This window comes from Galeopterus variegatus, unplaced genomic scaffold, assembly GCF_000696425.1.
Source record: "Galeopterus variegatus unplaced genomic scaffold, G_variegatus-3.0.2 Scaffold4551, whole genome shotgun sequence".
NCBI classification, from domain to species: domain Eukaryota; kingdom Metazoa; phylum Chordata; class Mammalia; order Dermoptera; family Cynocephalidae; genus Galeopterus; species Galeopterus variegatus.
The window spans coordinates 145,003-170,592 of NW_007730662.1; the positions used below are offsets into that span (position 1 = coordinate 145,003).

General features: G+C 34.4%; 1 protein-coding gene across 3 annotated transcripts in view; it reads right to left on the bottom strand.

Annotated features, from left to right (window-relative positions):
* LOC103603332 (ecotropic viral integration site 5 protein homolog) overlaps positions 1-24,172 on the bottom strand; it is a 142,876-nt gene extending 118,704 nt beyond the window's left edge. For all 3 annotated transcript variants that reach the window (XM_008587822.1, XM_008587821.1, XM_008587823.1), the window contains exons 1-4: positions 24,118-24,172; positions 15,350-15,403; positions 13,534-13,566; positions 12,808-12,954 (exon numbers count right to left, since the gene is read on the bottom strand). In XM_008587822.1, coding sequence (XP_008586044.1) covers positions 12,808-12,954; positions 13,534-13,566; positions 15,350-15,403; positions 24,118-24,141 — 258 coding nt within the window. In that variant the 5' untranslated portion in view covers positions 24,142-24,172. The remainder of the gene's footprint in view (positions 1-12,807; positions 12,955-13,533; positions 13,567-15,349; positions 15,404-24,117) is intronic.
* Positions 24,173-25,590: the final 1,418 nt, after the last annotated feature.

Sequence of the window (25,590 nt, forward strand, 5' to 3'; positions counted from 1 at the left end):
GTTCCCGCTCACTGGCTGAGCGAGGCGCGGGAGCAACACCGAGGGTTGCGATCCCGTTGCCGGTCCCCGGTCCGGTACAGGGGCAACACTGAGGGTTGCGATCCATTGCCGGACATGGAAAAAGACAAAAAGACAAAAAATAAATAAATAAATAAATAAAATAAAAAATAAATGATTTCTGGAAACAGAGAAAAAGCAGATGCTGTGCAAGGAAATTAACCACAGAAGCATGAAACCTTCCCATTTCCTTTCCTACTCTATAACGTGCATACCAATGTAGCCACTTAAGAAATCTTTTTTAAGTCAGATCCCATACAAAAACTTTTGTACAAAAGCAAAAAAGATACCTAGTTCATCTTTATAAAAGACGTCCTAAAATAAATTGTCTATTACTTCACACTTAACTCATGTAGTAAAGAAAAAGTGGCAACTCAAAATTTTAAAATAGAATCATAGAGAACAATCTCCTACTGAAATCAGCATAAATAAAGAATGGTTCTTTTTATTCTTTAATACATTAGGAACATAATAAATGTCAAATTAAAACTCTATTAAAATGATCAAATGCTTAATTAAAATATATGGTACTCTCCTGCCCTGGTTACCTAAAAAGATGTGCAAAAAGAGACTTTTTAAGCAGTGCAATACACATTATTTCTCCTAGTAACACAACACTTCAATACCGTAAGTGCATCTGCAACAGGCATATCACCTCAGCAAATACTTACGTTATCAAATAGGGGAAAAGCACTCTTCTGTAATGACCACATTCAAACTGGAGGTGCCATAATTTGTTTAATGAGATCATAGTCATTTTATGGGTACTACTAGGATTTTTTGCCCTAAAGCCCTGGCAACTGTAGTTCAGTTTTGTTTACCAAGACTGTATATTAGGAGGGCTAGCTGGTTAGCTCAGTTGGTCAGTGGTGTTAATAACACCAAGGTCAGGGGTTCAGATCCCTATACTCACCAGCCGTCACACACACACACACACACAAAAAGACTATATTAGGAGATTCCCAAGAAAACGTCAAACTCAAACCACCTACATGAGAATGGAACCTTTGGTCTGGTATAAACCAACTAATCCAAGCAAGTACAAAAATCTTCAGTAATATTGGAAACAGATTGTTATCAATAAAACTTACAGAGCAGAAATGCTTTCATAACAAGATATTCTGGATAATACACATCTTATGCTTTTTATACACCAAAACATATTATTTTAGCCTTCTGACTTAAAATCATTCTAAATGTATTATGTAATGTCTTTGCCAATTACAGTCTATGGAACATAATTCTTAATACTTAGGTCATCATGATGATTATCAATTAATACACTGCAAATTATATACTGTCTGAGGAATACAGAGTATTTCTGGTGGTATAATAAATAAAACAAGTATCTGTACCTTTTTTGGGTTTTTGTATGTCTGGTATAATAGTTCTCACTTTCTTTTCCTCTGTTGTCATTTTCTGTAACTTTCAGTCTTAATTTTATCTTGGTTCTCTGGTCTTGGTGTCTAATCTTGCCTTTATACTCAGTCACCTGCTTCACTCTCTCTAGCAGTAATTCTTACCCTTTGCATCAGACTCTTTGGGAATCATATGAAGGCCACAGAACTCTTCCAAAAAAATTATACTCACAAAATTTTGTATATAGTTTCATACCTCCTTAAAGCTTCCATATACTAAGAATATATTATTAATCTCTGCTCCTACAAGATACTCCCTTTACTTCCCTGGCTATTTTTATGATCATTAATTCTACGTATGAGATCACACTAAATATCTAATACCAAGTATTACCATTCTCAGAAGCTCTAGTTCCTGACTGACTGCTGGTCATTTCCACACAAATGTTCTATATTTAAATCAAACTTAATTCGAAGGTTGATGATCATCTTCCCCAAACCAATTCCTTTCCTTAGTTTCCTTATTTGCCACTGGCCTAAAATCCCTCACATGTTCCTAACATGTTGCTGCCTGTCATGGAACAATAAGATTTTTTGCTGTACAATCTTTCCTTTGTCATTCTTTCCTTTTCAATTCCCACCATTACCCTAGTAACTGGTCTCTGCATTGCCATTTTGACCCTCCAATAATGCATTGTGTATGCTGGCTCCAGAGTTCCCAAAATACCACTTTCAATCATGTCATTCCTTAAATCAAAAACTCGTAATTATCCTCTAATGTTCGAGGGATAAGTTCTAAATTCCATAGTTTACATGTGTTATTTCTCCTTTTGTATTTTCCATTTGTTCCTAAACCCACTGCAATCTAGCTTTAGTCCTTATCCCTAGATAAAACTGCTGTAATCACTAACAATATCAATACCCAATAACAATATGGGTCTTTTATTCAGGTCTTTTGTTCTTAACTTCAATGGACAGTTTGTGACATTTTACACAACTAGCCACTCTTACTTAAAACTCTCTCTTCCCGTATATTTTGAGGCACTACTCCTTCATTGTTCTCCTTCCTATTTTCTCTGTCTCCTCTGCAAATTCTACTACTTCATGTAGGTGTGTATGTGTGTGTGTTTTTATGTATTTGTATGTGTGTTGATTCAATCAGTAGTCCCCAGGGTTACATCACTGTGTGTTCTCGCTCAACCTTTCCTTATTTCCCCTTATTTTACAGATTCATCCTACATGTTTTCATGTACTGTCTATATAGTCTGTATGCATATGCAGTATCAGATACTATCTATCAGACATTGTCTAGATAGACAATAGATAAAATCAAGAAATAATCTATAAAACAGTAAAAAGGATATGGTAGAGGGAAAGAGAGATAAAGAGAGCAAGAGAGAGGGACAGAGAAAATACAATGTTGAAACCCTGGAGACCATAGACATAGACAGATAGATATAGATAGAAAGAAACAGAAAGATAAGATAGACAGACAGTCATAGATAGAAAAGTCAGTGATGACTCTCAAATCCAATATTTCCAGCCCAGATCTTCCTACTAAGCTACAGATCCATATTTACAACTTCCAAATGGTTAACTCGACCTAGTTGGCCTCATATTCACCATGTCAAAACTGAACTCCCCATCTTTTCTTCATCTCATATTTACTATCCCACTAAAGACACCACCATCTAACAACTGACCAAGTCAAAACTGCTCCTCTATTTAACCTATACCATTCAATCACAAAATCTTAGTAATTTTTCTTCCAGATATCTCATAAATTTGTCTGCTTCTCTCCATCTTCATTGTCATTATCTTTATTCATGCCCTCATCTCCTCCTTTGTAATCTCACATACATTCCCTCCTAACTGTTGTAGCATATCCTGTTGATATTATTATTTAATATTTTATGTTCCTTCTCAGACTAAATTGTAATGAATAGAAGGCATTTTTACAATTCTACCATCTTGATCGGGTAGGTATTTTCTGGCCCTACTGTTTGGAGCCTGAGGAAGTTTTGATCCCAGGCTTATTAATACAAGCAAGTTAATGAAAAGTATACAAGCACTGATACACTTTCTTTAACATAATATTCAGAATGAATCTAACTCTATAAAGCCAATTTCATTCCATTATGCATTTTCCTATATAGCAATTAGCCTTCTCCAATTATATCCGTATCCATTTTTATTGGACAAAAAGTATTTTCATTAGAATGAATACTTAATGGGTAAATTTTCCAAATAATTTTAAATTTATTGATTAGAGGTTTTATTGTTTGTTATTTGTTGCATTTCAAATTTGACTCAGTAGAATTTCTGCAATTTAATTTTCTTTTTAAAACATTATTTCCACCATTTCCAATTTTTCCTGTTCAACTTTTTGCAGATCAAAATTTGGACAGGAAGGTGATACTTCTGTCAAAGTTTGTCTATTACAAATTTTACCATGTCAATTTCAGCTCTTTGTACATTTTGGCTTTTATTATTATCAGTCTATGCCATTAGCCAAGCAAACTGGTAGAACTGTAGTGATGGAATAATATTAACACTAATTCTAATAATGGCTACCATTTATTGAGCACTCAGTATGTGCCAAGCATTGTTTTAGAGTATCAACTCAGTTAAGTCTCAATAACCCTCTATTATTATTATTACCTCTGTTATACAAAGGCCAAACTGTAGCACAGAGAGGTTAATAACTTGGCCAATGACAACCAACCAGTGAGTGGCAGAATTCACATCAAAATGGCAACGTAAAAAGATGCTGCTGTGGACTACAACTCACCTGAAGCTTGCCACTATATTTTCACTTTTTAAAAATTCTCCACAGAAAAAATAGTTTCATAAAACATGTTTTAATGTTTATAACAACAAACATGTTGATAGCAGGTAACATCTACTGAGTGCTTACTATATGCCAGAGACATGCTACATACTTTATATTCTCATTTAACCTTCACCACAACTACTACTTTACTAATAAAGAAACAATAAGACTCAGCAAGGTCAAATAACAATTGATAGTGTTGTTAACTGGTATGGCTTATAGAACCCGTGTTCCTACCTTTGAAGCCATAAGTGTTGAAATGAAGAGCTTAATGTATTGTTTTAAAATACACCATTCTAAGAAGTGATGGTATAATATTTTTAAAAATCTAAGCTTCTAAAAAAGAAACTAAGCATCTAGGTCTCACATAATAGTCTTATAATAAATTCCTAGAAGAATGTATTTCATTTTCAAATTAGTAACTTGGACAGATACATTTGTTTTATCAAATGACAACTGCCACAATTATGATGGCTGATAGTCAGTAAGGGACCATTTATTGAAAAGTCTATAAACAGTAAATAACTTGCCTACACTTACATCTGAACTTACAGTTAATTTCTGTCAATGAATCTCCTAATGTTGCTATGATACCAGCAATCTAATTCCAATGAAAGTGACAGAATTTTTTCTTTTTTTTTTTTTAGTAAACAGAGTTTGCTTTTCAATCCCACCTGCTTTTCTACTGTTGCAAAAGTATAGAAAGGTAAAGATAAGTTAGAATGTCCTTAATCTTTTTTGCTTGTGTCTTGAGTTTTTTTTTTAAAAACCTCATATTAAATGGTTGAAGGATATATCAGCGATATAGTGAAATATAAATATTTCTATTTGGGGAAGTTTCTTGCATTACTAAGTGAAAAAATTCACATTGGATAAAAGACTGTCTACACAGATGTAGCAAATATTGCCTAAATTTAACTATACATTAAGCTCCTAACTAATTTCAAGATGTGACATTTGTATGTCCTTTTCAGGAATCCACACATTTCATGAAACACTGTACTTTTCTCTTCTGTAACATTTATCGCAACTCAAATTAAATAATTAATTGAGTAATTTAATGTTTAAAATGTGTATCTCTATATATACTATACAAGCAATGCCAGGGACAGTTTGGCTGATTCATCACTGTATTAGCAGAACCAAACTGAGCTTTTCATAGTAGGTAAGCACACAGTATTTGCTGAATGAATTAGATCGTTAACTCTTGGTTTAACAAAAATAAAACCTCTATACTTTATAACTTACATTAAACATGGAAGATGGGAGTTGAATGCTGCAAAAAATAACCTACAAAATTAATGGTTAAACTATTTTTTATTCAAGTGCCCACCGAGCAATCTTGAACTACTTTTCAAGGAAAAAAAAAAAAAAGATTTTATTTGTTCCCAAAACAAACTTTTTAACATCTGGAGAAAAAAACACGATTACACAAGGCAAGTACTGCAGAATAGGTTTCTATACCACAAAATCATAGCAGAAAAAAATAAAATAAAAACTTGTATCTTTCTCTTCCTCAGCATATAACTCTGAAAAGATGTTTGTAATCCTTACCACATGCTTTAAACAGCATTAAAAAACAAAACAAAACAAAAGCCCTAGCAATATGGATGTACTCAAGATCTGCTGTGCTGATTTGTTGAAAAATTAATACATCATTTTTATATGGTTTGTTACCAACACCTGAAAAATTACACCCTTTAAGATGGAATTTTATCTCTGGTTATTTGTATACCCTTAACTGCAAGATTTTTTTTGTTGTTGTTAATGCTGAAGAAAATGTTAAGAAAACAATTACTCTCATTAAAGTGATCCCTTATTTATTATTTAAGCTGAAAGAAAAAAATGATTACACATGAAGGTAAAATATTTAATTTTTAGACTAAAGTCAAAATCTGTTTTGGAAGAAAATCTCTGTCCAGATGATAGGCACACTGACCAACAGCTTAAGAGTTTACCAAATTAAATGTGTAAAGTCATCTATCTTGGATATTTAGAAAGACTTAAATCAACTAACTTCCATTTTCACAAAGAAAAACAAACCTACTAGATAAATCAGGTATGGGGCATTTCCTAAATGCTGCTGACCAAATACATCTTAAATAAATTATCTAGAATAATTCACAACTTCCAATGACAAACAGGTAGTTTTAACTTTATTAACATTTATTCATGTGTTTAATCTAGGTAAGATTGATTTATATTCCTCAAATTAAATCCTTGGTTCTTAAAAGCACTATGCAATTAGTTCATATTCTCTCTGGAATTACAGAAAAAGGAAGAAGGTCAGAAAGAAATCTTGTGTAGCTTCCCCTTAAGTACTTCCTGGTATAAAGTTCTCAAGAAATTCAAAAGGCACTCATTTCAGCATTCAGCAGCTCTAACTGTTAAATTCTCCCTTGTGTATACTGATCTGAGACAATAATAGCTGGACAAAATTACTTAATCAGTATACCTGAATAAGCAGTCACATGTAGGGCACAAAGCTTTTAAACAGATCAAACTAGACTCAAAGACAGTTGGCTCATTAGGAAAAGTTGCCCAACTTAAACACACTTGTGCCCCACCACATTCAACAGGAACAGAATCAGACCTGTAATTGTACAAAATATCTTTGGATTGTTTCTTCTTCTATGGGCTTCCTAGAAAAACTGACATGGAACATGTAAAATACTTAAAAGGACAGTTTAATCTTTATGCTTAGTTTTATCTTATGCTTAGTTCAATATTTATTATTTATTTTAGTATTTACTTAGCACTTAGTACACTAAATAATAAAATCAATAATAAATTAACTTAATCACTTGTAAAAACTGACAACATCAGGTCCAAACTATGAAGAGCCAGTGTAAAATGGAACCAGTGACATATTAGAGACCGTCATACTATAACTGTGTACTGCAGAAACACTTTTTAAAGAATATCAATACTCAAAATTAGTTAAAAGTAAACTTTTATAAACTGATGTCCAGAAGTTTTATATATTATTATAAAATAACTATGGCATAATATTGCACCAAAAGCATTAAAACCATTAAAATGATATGAAATATTGAATAAACAAAACTCCATGAATCTGGAGTGATAAAGAATCCAAAGAGAGAGGGAGGGAGATAGAGAGATTGAAAAGGAAAAAAGAAAAAGCTCTTCTTTACAGAGAAACGCTAACTAATAAATGTAGAAGAAGTGAAAGGATATAAAAATCACCATTTTGGAAACCCAATGTAATAACTGATTCAATACAGATCATCAGTGGATGCTTAAAACCATTAGGTAATATGGGGACAGACAACAAGATAGTTATTTCGTGTAGAAGTATTTCCAATAGATTGCTTAATAATTGCAAAGATGAAACCATACCTTTACCAGGGAGGGGGTTTGTGGTAACCAAATCTAGCATGGTAATCAAACTCAGCATCACTAACAGTGGGCGTAACTTATATGATGTGCTTCCCGATTTAAAGCAAAATGAAGTGCACAACATCATCTGTCATCTAAATTTTTTTTTTTTTTTTTTTTTTTTTTTTTGTCTTTTTTCGTGACCGGCAACGGATCGCAACCCTCAGTGTCGCGCCCGTACCGGACTGGGACCAGCAACGGGATCGCAACCCTCGGTGTTGCCCCCGCTCCTCGCTCAGCCAGTGAGCTGCCGGTCTGCACATGGGATCCGAACCCTCGGCGGGAGCGCCGCCGCACTTCCCAAGCGGCGCACTGTACCAGTGCGCCACCGGGCCGGCCCTGTCATCTAAATTTTTAACTGAACTTCTTTTACAAGAAGTATGACACCACGAGGAAGGAATCAGAAAAATAGAGAATATGAGATAAGACAACTGGGCTACATCTATAAAAAGTCAATGTCATTCCTGACAATGGTTATTGTTTCTTCTCTCCTTAATTAGCCTACCTTGACAAAGATTTATCAATTTTATTGACCACATCAAAGAACCAGCTTTTGGTTTCATAGATTTTTCCCTATTTATGTTTTTTGTTGTTTTCAGTTTACTTGACTTTTACTTTTTATTATTTGTTCCTTCTGCTTGCTTTAAGTTAAATTTGCTCTTATATGTCTAGCTTCTTAAGTTTTTTAAGAAGCTTAGATTATTGGTTTGAGATGTACTTCCTTTCCTAATATAAGCATTTAATACTCTAAATTCTCCATTAAGCACTGCTTTAGATGAATTTCATGAATTTTTATGTTGTGTCTTCATCTTCACTTAATTCAATGTATGTTCTAATTTCCTTTTAGACTCCCCTTTGATGCATGAGTAAAATGTATTGTTTAATTTCCAAATATTTGGGGATTTTCCAGACATCTATTATTAATTTCTTTTTTTTTTTTTCTTTAAAAAGATGACCGGTAAGGGGATCTCTGTTGGGAGCCTGAAGCCCCACACCCCTTCTTGTGAGACCACTCCTACGTGACAATCTGCTCAGATGGCCGTGCTTTACATGATAACTGCCTCGAAATCTTTATGCCAGAAACTGATTGCTCCTGGCTATGCAAGTTAATTTGCAAGTGACCTTTTATCCTTCTCTAGAAACTGTTTAACCATAAACATTCTGGGTGGCAACCTTTACTTTGAATGTCCTGTCTTTGTCTCTCCTCAAGATATTATCATATCTTTACATTCCAGACCCTTTGCAGCATGCCTGCCTTCTCCTATATAAGATGTAACCTAAGAATCAATAAACGAGACTTGATCAGAATACTGTCTTGTCTCAATTTCTCGTGTCTCTTGTCCCATCCAATTCCCACTCCCCCCTCCAGGGTCTGCGTTGAATATCCCGCGGGTCGGGACATTTTTGGCGCCCAACGTGGGGCCTGGATACGGGGGACAAAGTGAGGAAGAAGGCGCATAGGAGGGTCGACCACTGAAAATGAAAGAGTAAAACCTTCATCCGCCGCGGGAACCTGCTGCGTCAGGATAAGGTGAGTAAGAGCGCCTGATAATGGGACAAGAATTAAGAATTAAGAATCAAAAATTAAGAATTAAGAATTAAGTTGTCATGACGTGTACATAAGACAGTTACAAAAAGCTTTAAAGACACGAGGAGTAAAGGTTAAAACAAGTGATCTATTAAGATTTTTTGATTTCGTGAAGAATTTTTGTCCTTGGTTCCCAGAAGAAGGGACTACTAATTATAAAAGGTGGTCTTGAGTTGGAGATATCTGTGGGTTCCGGGGTGCTGAGGATAGAAGCTGAGATAGCAGAGTGTGAGATATTAGTGGCCCAGGAGACAAAAGTGGAGACTTCAGGGGTCTCAGGGCCAGAGGCTGGTGAGGCAGGAGTCACAGCATGAAGAAGTTGCAGATAAGTTTTTCTGTTAAGAAAAGAGAATACAGTGCTAGGAAGTGTAAATAGCGAGCAGCTTACTAAGATATTGCTTAGCGTTTTAGGTTTGTAATTTTGATAATGTTAAAAGATATGAGGAAAAAGGAAGACTTAAAGCTTGAGAGAAGAAAAAAAAATGCTTATAGAACAAGACGGAGGTTGAGAATGAACCTTTTTCATGGAAAGAAAAAAAAAATTCTTTACTATTATTAATTTCTTACTAAATGCTGCTAGGGTCAAAGAAGATACTTTGTATGATATCAATTCTTTTAAATTTGTTAAAAGTTCATCTTACAGCCCCAAATACATTCTATCTTCATAAATGTCCTATCTGTACTTGACAGGAATATGTATTCTGCTGTTATAATGTACAGTGTTCCATAAATACCTGTTAGGTCAAGTTGGCAAATTGTTCAGGTCTTCTGTATCAATACTGACTTGCCACCTGCTTGCTTCATCAATTACTGAGACGGGTGTTGAAGACTCCAACTGTACTGTGGATGTGTTCACTTCACCTTTCAGTTCTACCAGTTCAGCTATATGCTCCTCTGTTGTTAGGAGCTTACATGTTAGGAGACATACACTCCTAAATACATACAATCCTAAATAAGATTTTTATCTCTTCTTGAATTGACTCTACTGTTATCATAGATAGTCCTCTTTATTCCTGGTACTTTTCTTGTTCTGAAATATACTTTGTCTGATATTAATATAGACACTCCAGCTTTCTTTTGCTTAGGTTAGCATATTATATCTTTTCTATCCTTTTAATTTTTTTTCCCAGTTGTAATTAGCATATTGTGTCCAACAGTTAGAGGCAAACCACCTTGATCCTTCACTTCTGGAAATTCACTGTAGGGGGAGAGTCACTTATTAGCTATCAAGCTATAAAAATTTCCAATAACCATATTAGCTATCTACTTGGCCTCTTTTATTTCTAATCTTTGCAGCTGAGGCCACTTTACCTCTACCCACAGGCTCAGATTCACTGAGATTCTGGGACTAAACTTATTCCTCAGTAGGGGAACATAAAGAACTTTGTCTGCTCTACTCTGGCATGTTAAATAGAGCTGGCCTATCCAAATATCACATCCCCAAATCATATAAAATTATAGTCATGAGTAACAGCCCTGATAATCACCACTTGTCCAAGTTGCTCTCCCATTAGTCTTCTAACAACTGATACTCCAAATTCTTGTCTCCTCTATTTCTTAATCACCTTGCCTTTGGGTTATAGTTCTATAGGCCATTGGTCTGACAACCTGTTGCAATTCACTTCTCTAGCTGCCACCCCTCACCCGTTCTGCTTCACTTCACATTGCATTCCCTCTTTAGTATCAATGTGAACACAACTCTGATGAAGACATGCCCAACTCCAGCACTGAGGGAATCTCCCAATCTTCCCAGGCTCCTCCTGCACTCCAGATCACTTGCTTCTGGTTCTAACCTTTCCCCAAAGGATTCTAGAAGTGGAATTTTATATGTTCTCCCAAAAGTTCATCTTTTACTATGATCACTCAAATTAAATGTGTCACGTTTCTTGGAGCATTACACCTTCATTTCTTTAGTCTTTTTTTTTTAACAACTTATTGAATCAAAATTCAAATAACCATTTTAAAGTAAACAATTCAGTGGCATTTATTACATTCAGAATGTTGTGCAACCACCAACTCTATCTAGTTCCAAATCATTTCCATCACTTCAAAGTAAAACCCCTTACCTATTAAGCAATTTCTCTCCCCTTCCCTTTGAAAGTTTGGTAGAATTCAGCAGTGAAGGCATCCGGTCCTGGGCTTTTCTTTGTTGCGAGACTGTTGATTATGGATTTAATCGTGTTACTTGACAATGGTTTGTTCAAGTTTTCTATGTCATTTTGGTTCAGTCTTAGCATGGTGTATGTGTCAAGAAATTTATCCATTTCCTCTAGATTTTCAAATTTGTTGGCAACTACCAATCTGTGTCCTGTTCTCTATGGATTTATCTATTCTGAATATTTTATGTAAATGGAATCACAATATATGATCTTTTATGTCCAACTTCTTTCATTTAGCTTAAGGTTTTGGAGGTTCATCCGCATTATAGCATACAGAGCATGTACTAGTACTTTGTTTCGTTTTATGGCTGAATAATATTTCATTGCATGTACGTATGACATATATGTATAATTTGTTTATCCATCCTATCATTGACTTTTAGTCCACTTTTTTGTGAATAATGCTGCTACAAGTGTATGTACACATGTATGTCTGAGTATCAGTATTCCATTCTTTTGGGTACCTAGGAATTGAACTGCAGGGTAGATGTTTATGGTTCATTCAATAGCGAATTTTTTCTTTTTGTTTTTAGTTTTCTGATTTCTGTCCCAGATAATACTGAATAAAATAAAATCCAGCTTTGTAGTCATTCTATTTGACTTCTATGCCTGTATGGAGTTCTAGGTTTAACACAACTTTTTCTGCCTACTCCTATTACAGCCTAGCTCCTATGTGATAACAGAAAATTGAAACAAGAAATAATATCTTTTCAAATATAAACAGTTGGCTTTTCTTTTTAGCCCTCATGTTCCTGATTAAGATCACCCTAGTCTAAATTTGACAATAGAAAATATCTAAGTTGCAAGAGATACCTAAGGCTATCTATACCATCAGTAGCTGTTTTTTAAAGGGTTAATTTTTTGTCCTGGCAACTTTTCTCCTGTTGGAAAAAGGTAGGCATATACCTTAACCCATAATTCAATGTCTTAATGTAGGAAGTTTAAGCTATAGTATTTCATAAGATATAAATTGCCACATTATCAAAGCTTTAAATGAGATGATTACATACATTCTGCATGCTGGGTAATATTTTATCTGCACAATGAATAAAAACTAACTGAAATTAGGATTTAAAAATTACCCTTGGCAAAATGATGCCTATTACAAAACAGATTTCTAAAACCCAGCAGGTTTGACATATAGTGCTTATTTTCTATGACTTAGAACATAATGTAGGGAAATATTACCTACTTCTAACAAAACTGTGTAGACAGAAAAAATAAAATGTTAGAAGAAGGAGTCTCTAGGCCACAATAAAACCCCTAAGTATTATAGAACATAAAATGGGATAATTAAGAGTTAATATAGAAAACAAATTATTTAAAACAAGAGCACAAAACTTGTGCTTTCAAAAATTGGCTTAAAGGGAGGGGGATGAGAAAGGTGAGAAAAAGCACTACCAGACTCCTTACCCATTGTTGTTGGTGCTGGAGCTTCCTGATGGTATTTTCAGCTTGCTCCAGCTTAGCACTGGCCTCATCACTCTGCTGTTTGATGGTGGCCAACTCCCGTTTTATGAGGTAGTTTTCCTCAGCCTCCTGGGCTCTTGTCACTTGTCCCTTAGGACATAATTTTTGTGTGTGTAAAGCAACTTAGGATAGATTCAAGAAAGACTGCCTTGTGAGGTTTAGTTATTTACTTTGACAGGTTAAAAAAAAAAAAATCACCTCAAAGAATAGAACAGCCTAGGTAATTATTAGCTAGCAGCTTGTTATTGCCCCAGCAAATTTTGGGAAACTAACTGAAAAATTCATCTGACAATCTTAAGAACACTTCTTCTTTCAATGAATAAAAATTCAATTCATGCAATATTACTGAATTGTACATGCAGAACTAAATTTTTCAATGAAGAGTTGTTAATTTCTCAGAATCCACTGATTGCCATTTTGAAATAAATACTTTAAAAAATAAGGTTAGCTTTAGAACGTGCAAGAGGAGCCTATTTTAATAAACCAAGATAACACGCTGTTATCAAAAATTAAGTTTATATGCGCATATTACCACCCCAAAAAAATTATTTCTAGGAAAATGCATGTAAAATTGCATGCATTAATATATGAATTTCTAGGTTTAATACTTTCCTTACAAGTTAGAGAAAATGCTAAAAAAGAAAAACAAACAAACAAAAAAAACTATACCTGTATCAATCTATCTGCCAAGGAAGCACTTTCCTACAAAAGGAAAAATTCAGATAGAAATATAAGAGAAAGGAATAAAAGTGATAAAATTAGGAATAAGAAGAAATAAGCATACCCAAATTCCACCTACTTTTCATTGCTAATTAAAATTGACATTTAAATTTTAAAAGTATTTTTTACTACGTTTTTATTCTTAAACCTTAAGAAAAATATATCGAAACAAGGATAGACTGCAGAAAATCGTGTGTTTCTAGAAGAGACCAAACACATATTCCATGTGGTTTTTCCTTGGGACAAACAAATTACCTTCTTTTGAAAGTATACATACATACATCTTCATTTTAGACTTAACCATATTGTCAAACAACTTATACGAAAGGAAGAAGGAATTTGAGTAAGGAATTCCACTTAGAAAGTGTGACAGCAATTTGTGCAGCAGCAACTTCCAAAGAAACAAAGCAAGGAAGATATGACAAATGAAATTAATGAGCTGAACTTAATAAACTAACAATAACTGAGTAAGTGAATTTTTGGTTACAAAATCCAATTCATACGTAAGTATTTATAGAATTCTAAGTGCTAAGTGACACTCCTAGGCCATCTAAGCCAGTAAAAAAAGGTATTGTACTTAATTTTCTAGAAACAAAATCCGAACTTACTTTCCTACTGCATCTTTACTATTCTGAAGGTTCAATGAAATAAGAATGCTTCTCTGTGACAAGTCTCCAAAGATTAAAAAAAAAACAAAAAACTAAGAGGTATATTTTACTGTAAACTAGGTATTTATTAGAAAAAAAAAAAAGGAATAATTAAAATAACTTGAAAACAATTAAGATCAACCTTCTTGTGGAGTCACCAAAAAGGTAGGATTATCCCTAAAGAATCTCTAATATGATGAGGGAAATATAGGAAAACTATTTTTGACTAATATAATGTATCTGCAATTATTATACAAAACAGACACATAATAAACATCCTGTCCTTATGCACTGCTATTTAACATGAAATCATCAATATTTTTCAAATAAGACAGATACTGTCAACTATTCATATTTCCATTTATTTCTTTCTTGAATATTTACCTATAAAATAAAAGCACCAACAGTTTGTGAATTCAGATATTTTTCTTTTAATACAGCAAAATTCTTAAACTATACTTTTATTATTCAATTCATTCATATAGCATCAGAAATACAAGTACAAAAGACATTACATCAAAAGCACAATATGAAAGATAGGCAAAATTCTCACATTTGCCCAGTTATTTTATATGAAAGAGAAGAAGAGGTAACAAGTAGATATTAAAATAATTCTAAGAACCAAAAGTTTATGCACAATTCTTATGCGTTGAAAACTCAATGTGAGAATGAATTTTCATATAAGAAAACAGTCAGTCACTTTGACTAAATTTAAAGCAACCTCAGGCCTTAAAGCAATCATTGCCACATGCAACATGTGCTAGAAGTTAGGGCAGCATTTGAAACTCATCTTTAAAATGCTGTGTCGGAATGGATCCCCAACTGGATTCTAAAAGAACATACTTTTTAGAGATTATTCCTAAAGAAAACAAATAGCATCAATATGTTACTCTAATAATAACCTTAGTTAAAACTTAAAACATGAAAGTTGAAGAACTAGTATGGACAAATTTTTATTAAGAGCAAGTTATTTGGTTAAACAATAAGCTAGGCAAGGTAAGCAGTCAATACTACAACTTACGGGTCATATATGCCAGATTCTTTGAGGATTTACTTAAAATATACAGAAAAAATACTATGCATTTAACAGAAGCTTGTGTAAGTAGTCATTTACTTACTTTTTCTAATGTTTCAATGCGCTGTTTTAAAAGTCTATTTTCTGTGCGTAACCTCTGCCAAAAAAAAAAAGTTTTGTTTGTAAGCAATCTCGAGAGGAAGATTACTAAATCACAGTTCTGAAAGTGTACCACCTTTTATAAATAAGGAAAGACCATATGTGAAATTGTTAGAGGCTCAAAATAAGAAATACATGGCAAAGGAAATGATCACATTTATCATTTCAGCTGTGATTAAATTCTAAATGTAAACTACAGTACATACACAAATAACCCTTCTTTTCTATATTTACCATAATTACTAATAATCAATATTTTCTTATGTTTTAACTCTCCATTAGATAGAAAAGATTCTAACTTGCCTATCTCCTACAGAGCCTACCTATATAATTAGTATTGAGATTGCAGATGAAAGAATAGATGACAAGCTGCAAAATGACTTACATTCTGAAAATATAAAATAACTTGTGAATTGTTTTCTACTTAACAAAATTAAAAGCTCGTTACTGCATTTTTTCATAGTTTAAAAAGAAAAACCAGATTTTAAAAAAAATTTACCTAGTTTTTGAGTGCCTGACTCCCCAAAACTTTCAAATTACTGTCACTAAGAATTAAATCTAAATCACTCTACATTAAAATCATTTTTTTATACATTCCACCAATATTATTTTTAATCCGCCATATGTTATCCCTTCATTTTCAAATCCCTTATATGTTGTTCCTTCAATTTGTCATCACTCAAATTTCAACCCCCCTCATACTTTTATGTAGCAATTTGTTGGTTTTTTGTTTTGCTTTTTGGCAGCTCGCCAGTATGGGGATCTGAACCCTTGACCTTGGTGTTACAAGGCTGTGCTCTAATCAACCAAGCTAACGAGCCAGACCTATGCCAATTTGTTTCTGAGCTCAATCCAGCCTTCTTCCAAACCTGCCTTCCTCAAAATTTCTCCGAAAAAATTTCTTCCTCAGAAAATTCTTCCATTGATTCAATCTATTCTTTTTGCCAATAAAGACTTAAATACTGTATACTTTATATAGCATATAATGTCTCAGTTCAGGGAAATAAAAGATTCTATGAATTATGGTATCTTATTAAGTAGATCATCAATTGGAACAATTCTTTGAGTTATTACAAAGATACTTTGCAAATTAAATTTTCTTGTTCCATCACTAAAACATATTTAGATGATTTGAAATGGACATTATGTATAATCCTAGACTACAAAATAACAGCCTGAGGAGTAGAAAATGTTTCTCATTTTTTGGCTACTCTTACTATGTGCAGCTTAGTGGTCTACACAAATAAGCAATTATTAAATGCTGTTAGTTTGGAAAATCAAAGAAACATAAAGGATTCTCAAAATGTTCTCAATCATATTTCATCAACAAAAAGTAACATTTTGTTTATCCTAAAAGATTTAGAAAATTAGAGTCCAGCCAGACATCTGAGTGAATAAATTAGTTACAATAAAAATAATGCCAATATAATAAAATTTAGAACTAAAAACATTCACCTGGATTTCCTCCCCCAGCCCTTTTAAATCTTCTAAAATCTGTTTAGCTATACACAAAAATCTAATTTTTCCCCCAACACTTACCCAAATATCTTAATACCACTTTTTAAATAAATCATCAACTCCTCATTTGTAATATCTACTTCATCATGAATTGATAAATAGACTTTTATGGCTTACCGACCATTTCAGGGTTACCTTTAAGTTTCAAGTCTTACTAATTAAAAAAAAAAAAAAAAAAAAAAAAAAAAAAAAAAAAAGGTATCATAGTATTTTGGTAATTATAGCTTTGCAATTCTTTTAAATGTCTGGTAGAGCTAATTTCCCCCATTCCTATATTGTTTTATTTATCCTCCCCAAATGCCAATTACTAGTATAACTAAAGTTGTTAAGAGACTGAGTTTTGAACTTAGGCAGATTTAGGTTCAAATCCTCATTTTACAATGAAACCTGTGCATGTCATTCAATGCCTTAGAATCTCCATTTCCTCATCTAGAAAATTACAGTTGTAAAACCTTCAAGGATATCAGGAAAATTAAATGATAGCATAGTGCCTAACATATACCAAACACTCAAGTAATAAGTACTACTCACAATATTTTTGAGGTTAGGCATGAATATTGTTTTATTAGTTTCATCTATTCTTTAGAACTATTCTTTAGACTTACTCTGGAATTTCACAAGGAATTAAATTTGAATTTGTTAATATGTACTTTCTTAGGAAATTCATATCTTTATATAACATGGAGTTATTTTTCTCTCTCTTTACTCATTTTTTAAAACGTTTATATGTACAGTTTTTTTTTTCAGTATTTGTTGGGTTCTATCCCATTTTTCATTTGGGTTATCCCTAGACATGCTTTTATTTTTATTTTAAATGAAATTTCTGTTTCTAAGATATTTTTGAACTGTTTATTGCTGATATATATGAAAGTTAATAACTAAAATCTACCACTTGACTGACTTCTCATTAATTTTTTAATATCTTCCTCAAATTTTCTAGAATGTTTTCTAAACTTTAAAGTGAAAACTGCAAGAAAGATAACTAAAAATGGCTATATAAAAATGTACACCCTGTACATTAAAAAAAAGAGAGAGCGAGACTTTTTGACCTAAATTAGAAATGAAAAAATGAAACTAACAGTGAGAGCAAGAATTGAAATACCAAGTATTGGCAAAATAGCAGTGAAATGGAAACTCCCTGCTAAGAAAAATATATCCTGAAAACATTCTTTAGGAAATTTACTTAATACCCATCAAAGCCTTAAAAATGCTAATATCCAATAATTCAATAATTCTACTTTTTACAAGTAGAACTTACTGGCACTATTTTATAACAGTAGGTGCTAAAAAATTTTATATACAAAGACACTTAGCTATGGTCATTATTTTTAATAATAAAAAATGAAAAACAACCTAAATATCCCAAAACAGGGGAATCAAAGTTGCAAACAACCCACTCTTCATCATCATCATCTATTCTTTCCAGCTTATTCACTTTATAAAGTAATCCAACCCCAACAATCCTTTTAATTAGGACAATCTCGTGATCCTAACAACTTTTCATTGTCCCTCAACCCCTGAGGTCTTCTCTTCCCTCTTTACCAAGTTTAATTTCCAGTCATTATACACCCTGCTTATCTTTTATCTCCCTTTGCTCCTCTCCCCCTTAGTAGCATACATGCCTGATGAAATCACTACTCTGGATTGACTCTCTGACAATTAACTCTGTGTCTGTCTGTACCTATACTGGTAAATTTGACTGAAGAAAAACAAAACCATGATGTTTATTTAAATTAATGATCAGGCCGGCCCCGTAGCACACTCGGGAGAGTGCGGCGCTGGGAGCGCAGCAACGCTCCCGCCGCGGGTTCAGATCCTATATAGGACTGGCCGGTGCGCTCACTGGCTGAGCGCGGTGTACGCGACTCCACACCAAAGAGTTGCGATCCCCTTACTGGTCACGAAAAAGACAAATTAATTAATCAATCAATCAATCAATCAATTAATTAATTAATTAATGATCATTAAATTCAGTTGGACTCTTAATGCTTCCTAGCAATAATAATGCAATGTATTTCCTAAGTCAATTCCTTCCCCCACCCTCCTAGATCACTATTTCATACTTACTCCTCTTTCTTCAAACCAGCAAACCCTCCAGGCCATTGTCACTCAGCTGATAATCTTTCTTGCAATTTCACTGAAAAAACTGAAGCAATCAGAAAAGAACTTCACAAGCTCCCAAACCACATCCTACATCTAACCTGCATTTCTGCCCATGTGTTTTACTTTATCTCCTGTTACTGCGGACAATCTATTTCATTACACTAAGTTAAGTCTCCTATCTATGCACTAAATCCCATACTCTCCCGACTCCGGCAATTATCCTTGCTCATTCATAATCATCAATTTTTTCCACTTGATTATCACGATAAAAGCTTGTAGTTATCCCTCCCATCTAAAACCCAAAAAAACCTTACATCACTACCCTCTCTAGCTACTGTCCCATTCCTTTTTTACAGTAAATTCCTCAAAAAATATCTCCAATTTTTCTTTCATTCCAGTCAGGTTTTAGTACTCACCACTTCTCAGCTCTTTTCCAACTGTTGCCATTCTGATAAACCCAATGGTTATTTCTCCAGCCTCATCTCACAAAAAATATCTTTGGCATGTAACACAGTAAATACTTCTTTTTCTGAAACACTTTCCCTTGGTTTCCTGGACACTACATTCACTTGGTTTTGTCCTACTTTTCTCCTGACTGGCTGCTTCCTCCTCATCTTCCTACCTTTAAATGATGGCTTACTCTTAGGCTTATTCACCAGGTAATCTCATCCATTCTCATGGCTTTCAATACCATCATACTACCAATAACTGCCAAATTTATATTTTGAGCCTGTCTTCTCTTAACTTCAGATTTGAATATTCAAGGGGCTACCTAGACATCTCCTAGGCATCGCATTCTCAAAATATCCAAAATTGAGCTCTTGATATTCCCACCCAAACCAGATCCTCCTGTAGTCGTCTCAATCTCAGGTAATGGGAACTCCATTTTCCTAACTACTCAAGCTAAAAAGCTTGATTCCTCTCCCTCTCACATCTCTACATTCAACCTATCAGCTTTACCTTTAAAATCTATTCAGAATCCAACTAATTCTTACCACTTTAGTCCAAACCACCATCTTTTGCCTGCATTACTTCATCAGCCTTCTAGTCAATCTTCCTGCTTCTCCTCTCATCCCCCGCAATTTACTCTAACTATAGCAGCCAAACGGATCAACTAAAAACTTAAGTCAGTTCTTGTTCTTCTCTACTGAAAACTCCCAGTGGCTTCCATCTCACCAGAGTAGAAGCCAAAATCATTACCACGGTCGACAGCACCCTACATTACCTGCAACCTGCTCTACCTTACCTCCTATCATTTTTCTCATCATGTTGTCCCATCCACAGTGCCTCCTTACTGTTGGCCACCAGGCACAATTCTGACCAGGTTCTGCCCTTCCAGAAAGACACATATCTAGCTTGCACTTCCCTCGGGTCTTTATTCAAAAATCACCTGGTCAGCTTCTCTAAATTTCCAACCCAAACATTACCATTTTATATTACTACTCCCTGAGGTATTTTTTTCTCCTTAACACTTATCACCAATACCATACGTTTTACGTTTATTGTATGATTTACATATCAGAATGTTAGCTCCATGAGGACAGGAATTGGTCTGTTTCATAACCACATCTCAAGTGCCTAGAACAGTGCTTGGGCATGTAGTAGGCACTATAAGTTTTGCCTGTTAAATGAATCAATTATCAAATAAATTATGCTATTGTGCCTCCAGTGAATATTACTATGTAGCTGTTAGTATTTTAATGAAAAAACTGTAATGCCACAAAATAATGGGTATCTGAACTCTTACATGACAAATACATCAAAGTTTCTCTTGGAAAGCAGCACACTACATATGTTGAAGAACAAATATGGGCCTTAGAATAACTAATAAATGAGAGTTCAAATGCTTGACTTTCACTGTTTTCTAGCAACATGACCACTGGCATATTAGTTGAGCTTTCTGAAGCTTAGTTTCTTCACAGAAAAATGAGGATAAGAACCCTTTTATAGGCTGTTTTAAGAATAAGGAAAGAGACTGCATGTAAATGACACATCACATAATAAATGTTAAATAAATGTGAGCTGATTCAATTCAATACCTCACAATGATTGTTAAATATAATTCCTGGACAACTTAGATGATATTTATCATGCTTCCTTTCTTATGCCAGGCAGCAGATACACGAATGTTTTTATAGTATTCTCTGGCTTTCAGCATATCTTAAATATTTCACAATTTTTGAAAAAGGAAGAAATATTTAACTTCTGACTAATATTCAGTCAGAATTCCTAACACCTCCCATTTGCAGGGCTTTAGACCTCTATGTCCCAAAGCACACATTTAAATATGTAAATTAGACTATCAGTTTGTATGCCTGTCTAAAGTAGAGTGGGGGAATAATGGTTTTTCTTTTTTAAAGATTTGTAGATTACCCTAATATAAGCTAGAATTTTAATATTCTTACCTCCTCCCCCTCAGGTGGAGCATCAATAGATTGGAAGAAGATACTGATAAAGATGTTTCTAGTAACAAAAAATTTCACACAGTAAAATGTACGATTCTCCATATGAAGCCAGTATTATCAAAACCTTCCTATAACACTTTTAGAAAAGGGGTGGAAAAAATACTTAAAAGTTACATCTTGACTAGAGAGCTCACTGACAGATATAATTCTTAGAATAAAAGGTCACCACTGCAAAGGTCTTAGAATTTTATAAAATAAAAACAACAGAGACCTTAAACACATTTCACAACACCAAAGGCTGATTTTATACCTCCATATAAAAACATCAAATAATTTGATGATCTTACTATTTGCCTGTGCAGAGAATGGTACAAAACTATCTCCCTGAAGGCTTTTGAGGAGGACGAAGGCAAGAAAGTATTAGTTTAACATAACCCATTCCCTTGTAAAAGAGAACTGCAGGGGAGGGAAGGAGTGTGAGTAAGAAGTGGCATTTCCCATTTTACAACAAGACTCAATTAATGCATGGCTAATGAATTATAAATAATGTGATCATCTGATCATGACTGAGATGAGCTGTCAGGCCCAAGTCAAAAATTGGACAGACCCAAGTCACTCAAAAACTGTTTTGGTTTTGTCCTTTGGGGTTAGGGAGAGGGAAGAAAGAGATAAAAATGATAAGAAAGAACTACGTGGAAACAAGATTACAAATGTGATCATCTGATCATGACTGAGATGAGCTGTCAGGCCCAAGTCAAAAATCGGACAGACCCAAGTCACTCAAAAACTGTTTTGGTTTTGTCCTTTGGGGGTAGGGAGAGGGAAGAAAGAGATAAAAATGATAAGAAAGAACTACGTGGAAACAAGATTACAAAAAAATGAACAGATTACCTTTGAAGTCAGCATACTTTATCTGATAAGTTTTACTAACTTTTTAAACTTTTTTTTCCCCAAATTCTTCTCCATAAACAATTTTATGCCATCTGCCTGAGACTCATGGAGCTAGTATTCAAAATTATTTTGTGAGGAAAATGAACTATGACTTTCCCAAAGTATGAAAAAAACTGCAAATGTAGGCTAAAGACTACTAAAGTTTTTTGTTGTTGTTTTCTGAAAATGCCTTTTGGTGTTTCTATATTCATGTAACAGTTTTATAAGAAACTTCTTCAAGAGCAATGATTGTTCACAGAACTGTGTTTTTTTGTTCAATCACATAGCATGGTGAAATGAACAGGATGGCTTCCCCATCCTCAGATTCTTGATTTGTCGTTCCAAATACTTATGGTACGCGATAACCCATACTCTCTCCTCACTCATCAGGATGATGTACTTTTTACTTTCAGTAGGTTGAAGTGCAGGATATGATTTAGTATTACCCTTACTCACGGTACGTAAAAGAAAAGCAAATGGTAGAGCAGAAGTTGGGTGACAGAATTAAAAAAGGCGGGGAGAGGAGGGAAAAACATCCTCGGTTGTCTTTTCTCTCTCCTTCTATGAAAAATACAAAAGAATCTGTTTCCAATGTATAGGGAATAGGTGATAGAAATGTGAATAGAGCATCTAAAAAAGGGAAGACAGAGTTGGTAAGAAAGAGTTCACAGAGAAAAATAGGACAGACTATTTCCCAGGAGGCTTTTGAGGAAGATCAAAACAAGAAAGAATACTAGTTTAACAGAATCCATTCCATTGAAAAGGGACCTACGGGATGTAAGAAAGTGATATTTTATAGCAAGGTTCAATTAACACATGGCTAATTAATTGTAAATAAGGTGGTCATCTGATGTCTTACCAGGTCCAAGTCAAAAATCAGACACAACCCAAACATAAAGTTAAAAGGGGGGAGGGGAAGGGAGTCACTCAATAAAAATTATTTTATTTTTGACCTTCTGAAATTAGGGGGTAAAGAGATTAGAAATTGGATCAGCCAATCCCTGAGTTCCTTGACTCATGCTCCTACTCATCATCCCCATCCTGCAATATCAGCATAAAAGCTAACACAACTTTTCTCAAGTCCCAGCTCCAACAATGCCAAAGATCCTCAACTAAATAATTTCTTGGCTTATGGGGAAACCAATAAGAATTTTAGGGTGATATAGGGTATTCGTAGGCCCTTCAAATTGAAAATCTACCTGTTTCTCTGGAAAGTAGTTGTTCAAAAGTATAACCCTTGCTTAGAGAAGAAAAAGTTGTGTTCGTCAAAGATTCCTGCGGCTCTAAGGTGGCCATAATTAGTTCTAGTGTAATGATTTGCTCTATTTAGTCTGCCTCAGATTATACTGCTACTAGTCTCAGCATAGAATGTGTCATAGACTATCTATCTTCTCTGCCACTTTTTAAAATATGCTTAAGTGGAAAGATAATAAAAGTTTCCCCATGGGGGGAAAAAAATTTCCCCATGGAAGTATTTTCTCTTGATGACCCACCAACAACTCTAGAAAAAGGGAAGAGCTGCTCTATTTCACATTGGAATGAAAGCCACTTCAGTCCCATTATTCTGCCTTTTGAAATATCTATTTTTAACCATAATCTAATAGGATGATAAATAAATTTATCTATAAAGTAAATACAAACTTCACTGCTAAATTTACTGCAAAGGGGTAACAATATATCAACATTATCTAACATCTATTGCCAAATAATTTCAATCAACTTATCGTCAGCACTTAAAAAGCCCTGAAATGCTTACTTTAATTTCAACTTGCTCTTCCATTTCTTTAGTTTTTATTGTAGTATATTCCTTCTCGAGCCTAAGAAGAAGAAGAAAGTTAAAGATATGTTTTCATTCAAAAGTAGTTATTAAATTATAAGATTTAAAAATAAATATTAACACAAAATATAATTTCTTGAGTTTCCCCCAGCTTATAACTTGAGATACTTGATATGAGAAAAATCACCTGAATAGTTTACAAAAAATCACTTCACAATTGACAAAAATAAGAAAACTATACAAAAGTAAAGTTTAGAAAATGAAATATATAAAGCAACAAACAGAAAACTTAGTTTACAGATTCTATTCAGACTTAAACTTACAAAAGAACCATCTATCCTTTCCCCTCAAATTAAAACATACCTGTACAGTTCAACTGGCTGTCAACAAAAAAATCCTGGTACAAAAACTGGCTTAAAATATTTTAGTGAGAGAAAAGGGACAACTCTTTCTTACAGAAGAATTTCAATTAATAAATGTAGAAGGAATGAGGTAAATATAAAAATCACTGTTAGAATTCCACAATAATAATTGCCACAGGCAAGAACTACCAATGAATGCTAAAATTAGTATGTCAAAGTATAAGCATACTCTCAAACTATCTCTCCCAAAATATTTAGTAAGTAGTAAGGAAAACAGTATATTTACAATACAGTAAGGGAAAACAGTATTAAACATTATATTTAGTAAGTACTAAGGGAAAACAGTATATGTGCAATATAGTTACATTAATACTTGATAGAGTTTGGGGCCGGCCCGGTGGCACACTGCTACATACAGTAAGGGAAAACAGTATTAAACATTATATTTAGTAAGTACTAAGGGAAAACAGTATACGTGCAATATAGTTACATTAATACTTGATAGAGTTTGGGGCCGGCCCGGTGGCACACTGCTACAGTGCGCCGCTTGGGAAGCGTGGAGGCGCTCCCGCCGAGGGTTCAGATCCCACATGCAGACCGGCCGCTCACTGGCTGAGCGAGGTGCGGGAGTAACACCGAGGGTTGCGATCCCGTGGCCGGTCCCGGTCCGGTACGGGCGCGACACTGAGGGTTGCGATCCGTTGCCGGTCACGAAAAAAGACAAAAAGGAAACAAAAAAAAAATACTTGATAGAGTTTGGATGTGTTGTCCCCACCAAAACTCATGCAGAAATCTGATCCCGAATGTGGCAGTGTTGGGAGCCTTTTGAGTCATGAGGGCGGATCCCTCATGAATTGATTAAGGCTCTCCCTGGGGGTGGGGGGCCTGAGTGAAATCTTGCTCTATTAGTTCGAGAGCTGGTTGTTTAAAAGACCCTGGCACTTGGGGGCCGGCATGTGGCTCACTCGGGAGAGTGCGGTGCTGATAACACCAAGGCCTCGGGTTCGGATCCCATATAGGGATGGCCGGTTTGCTCACTAGGTGAGTGTGGTGCTGACAACACCAAGTCAAGGCTTAAGATCCCCTTACC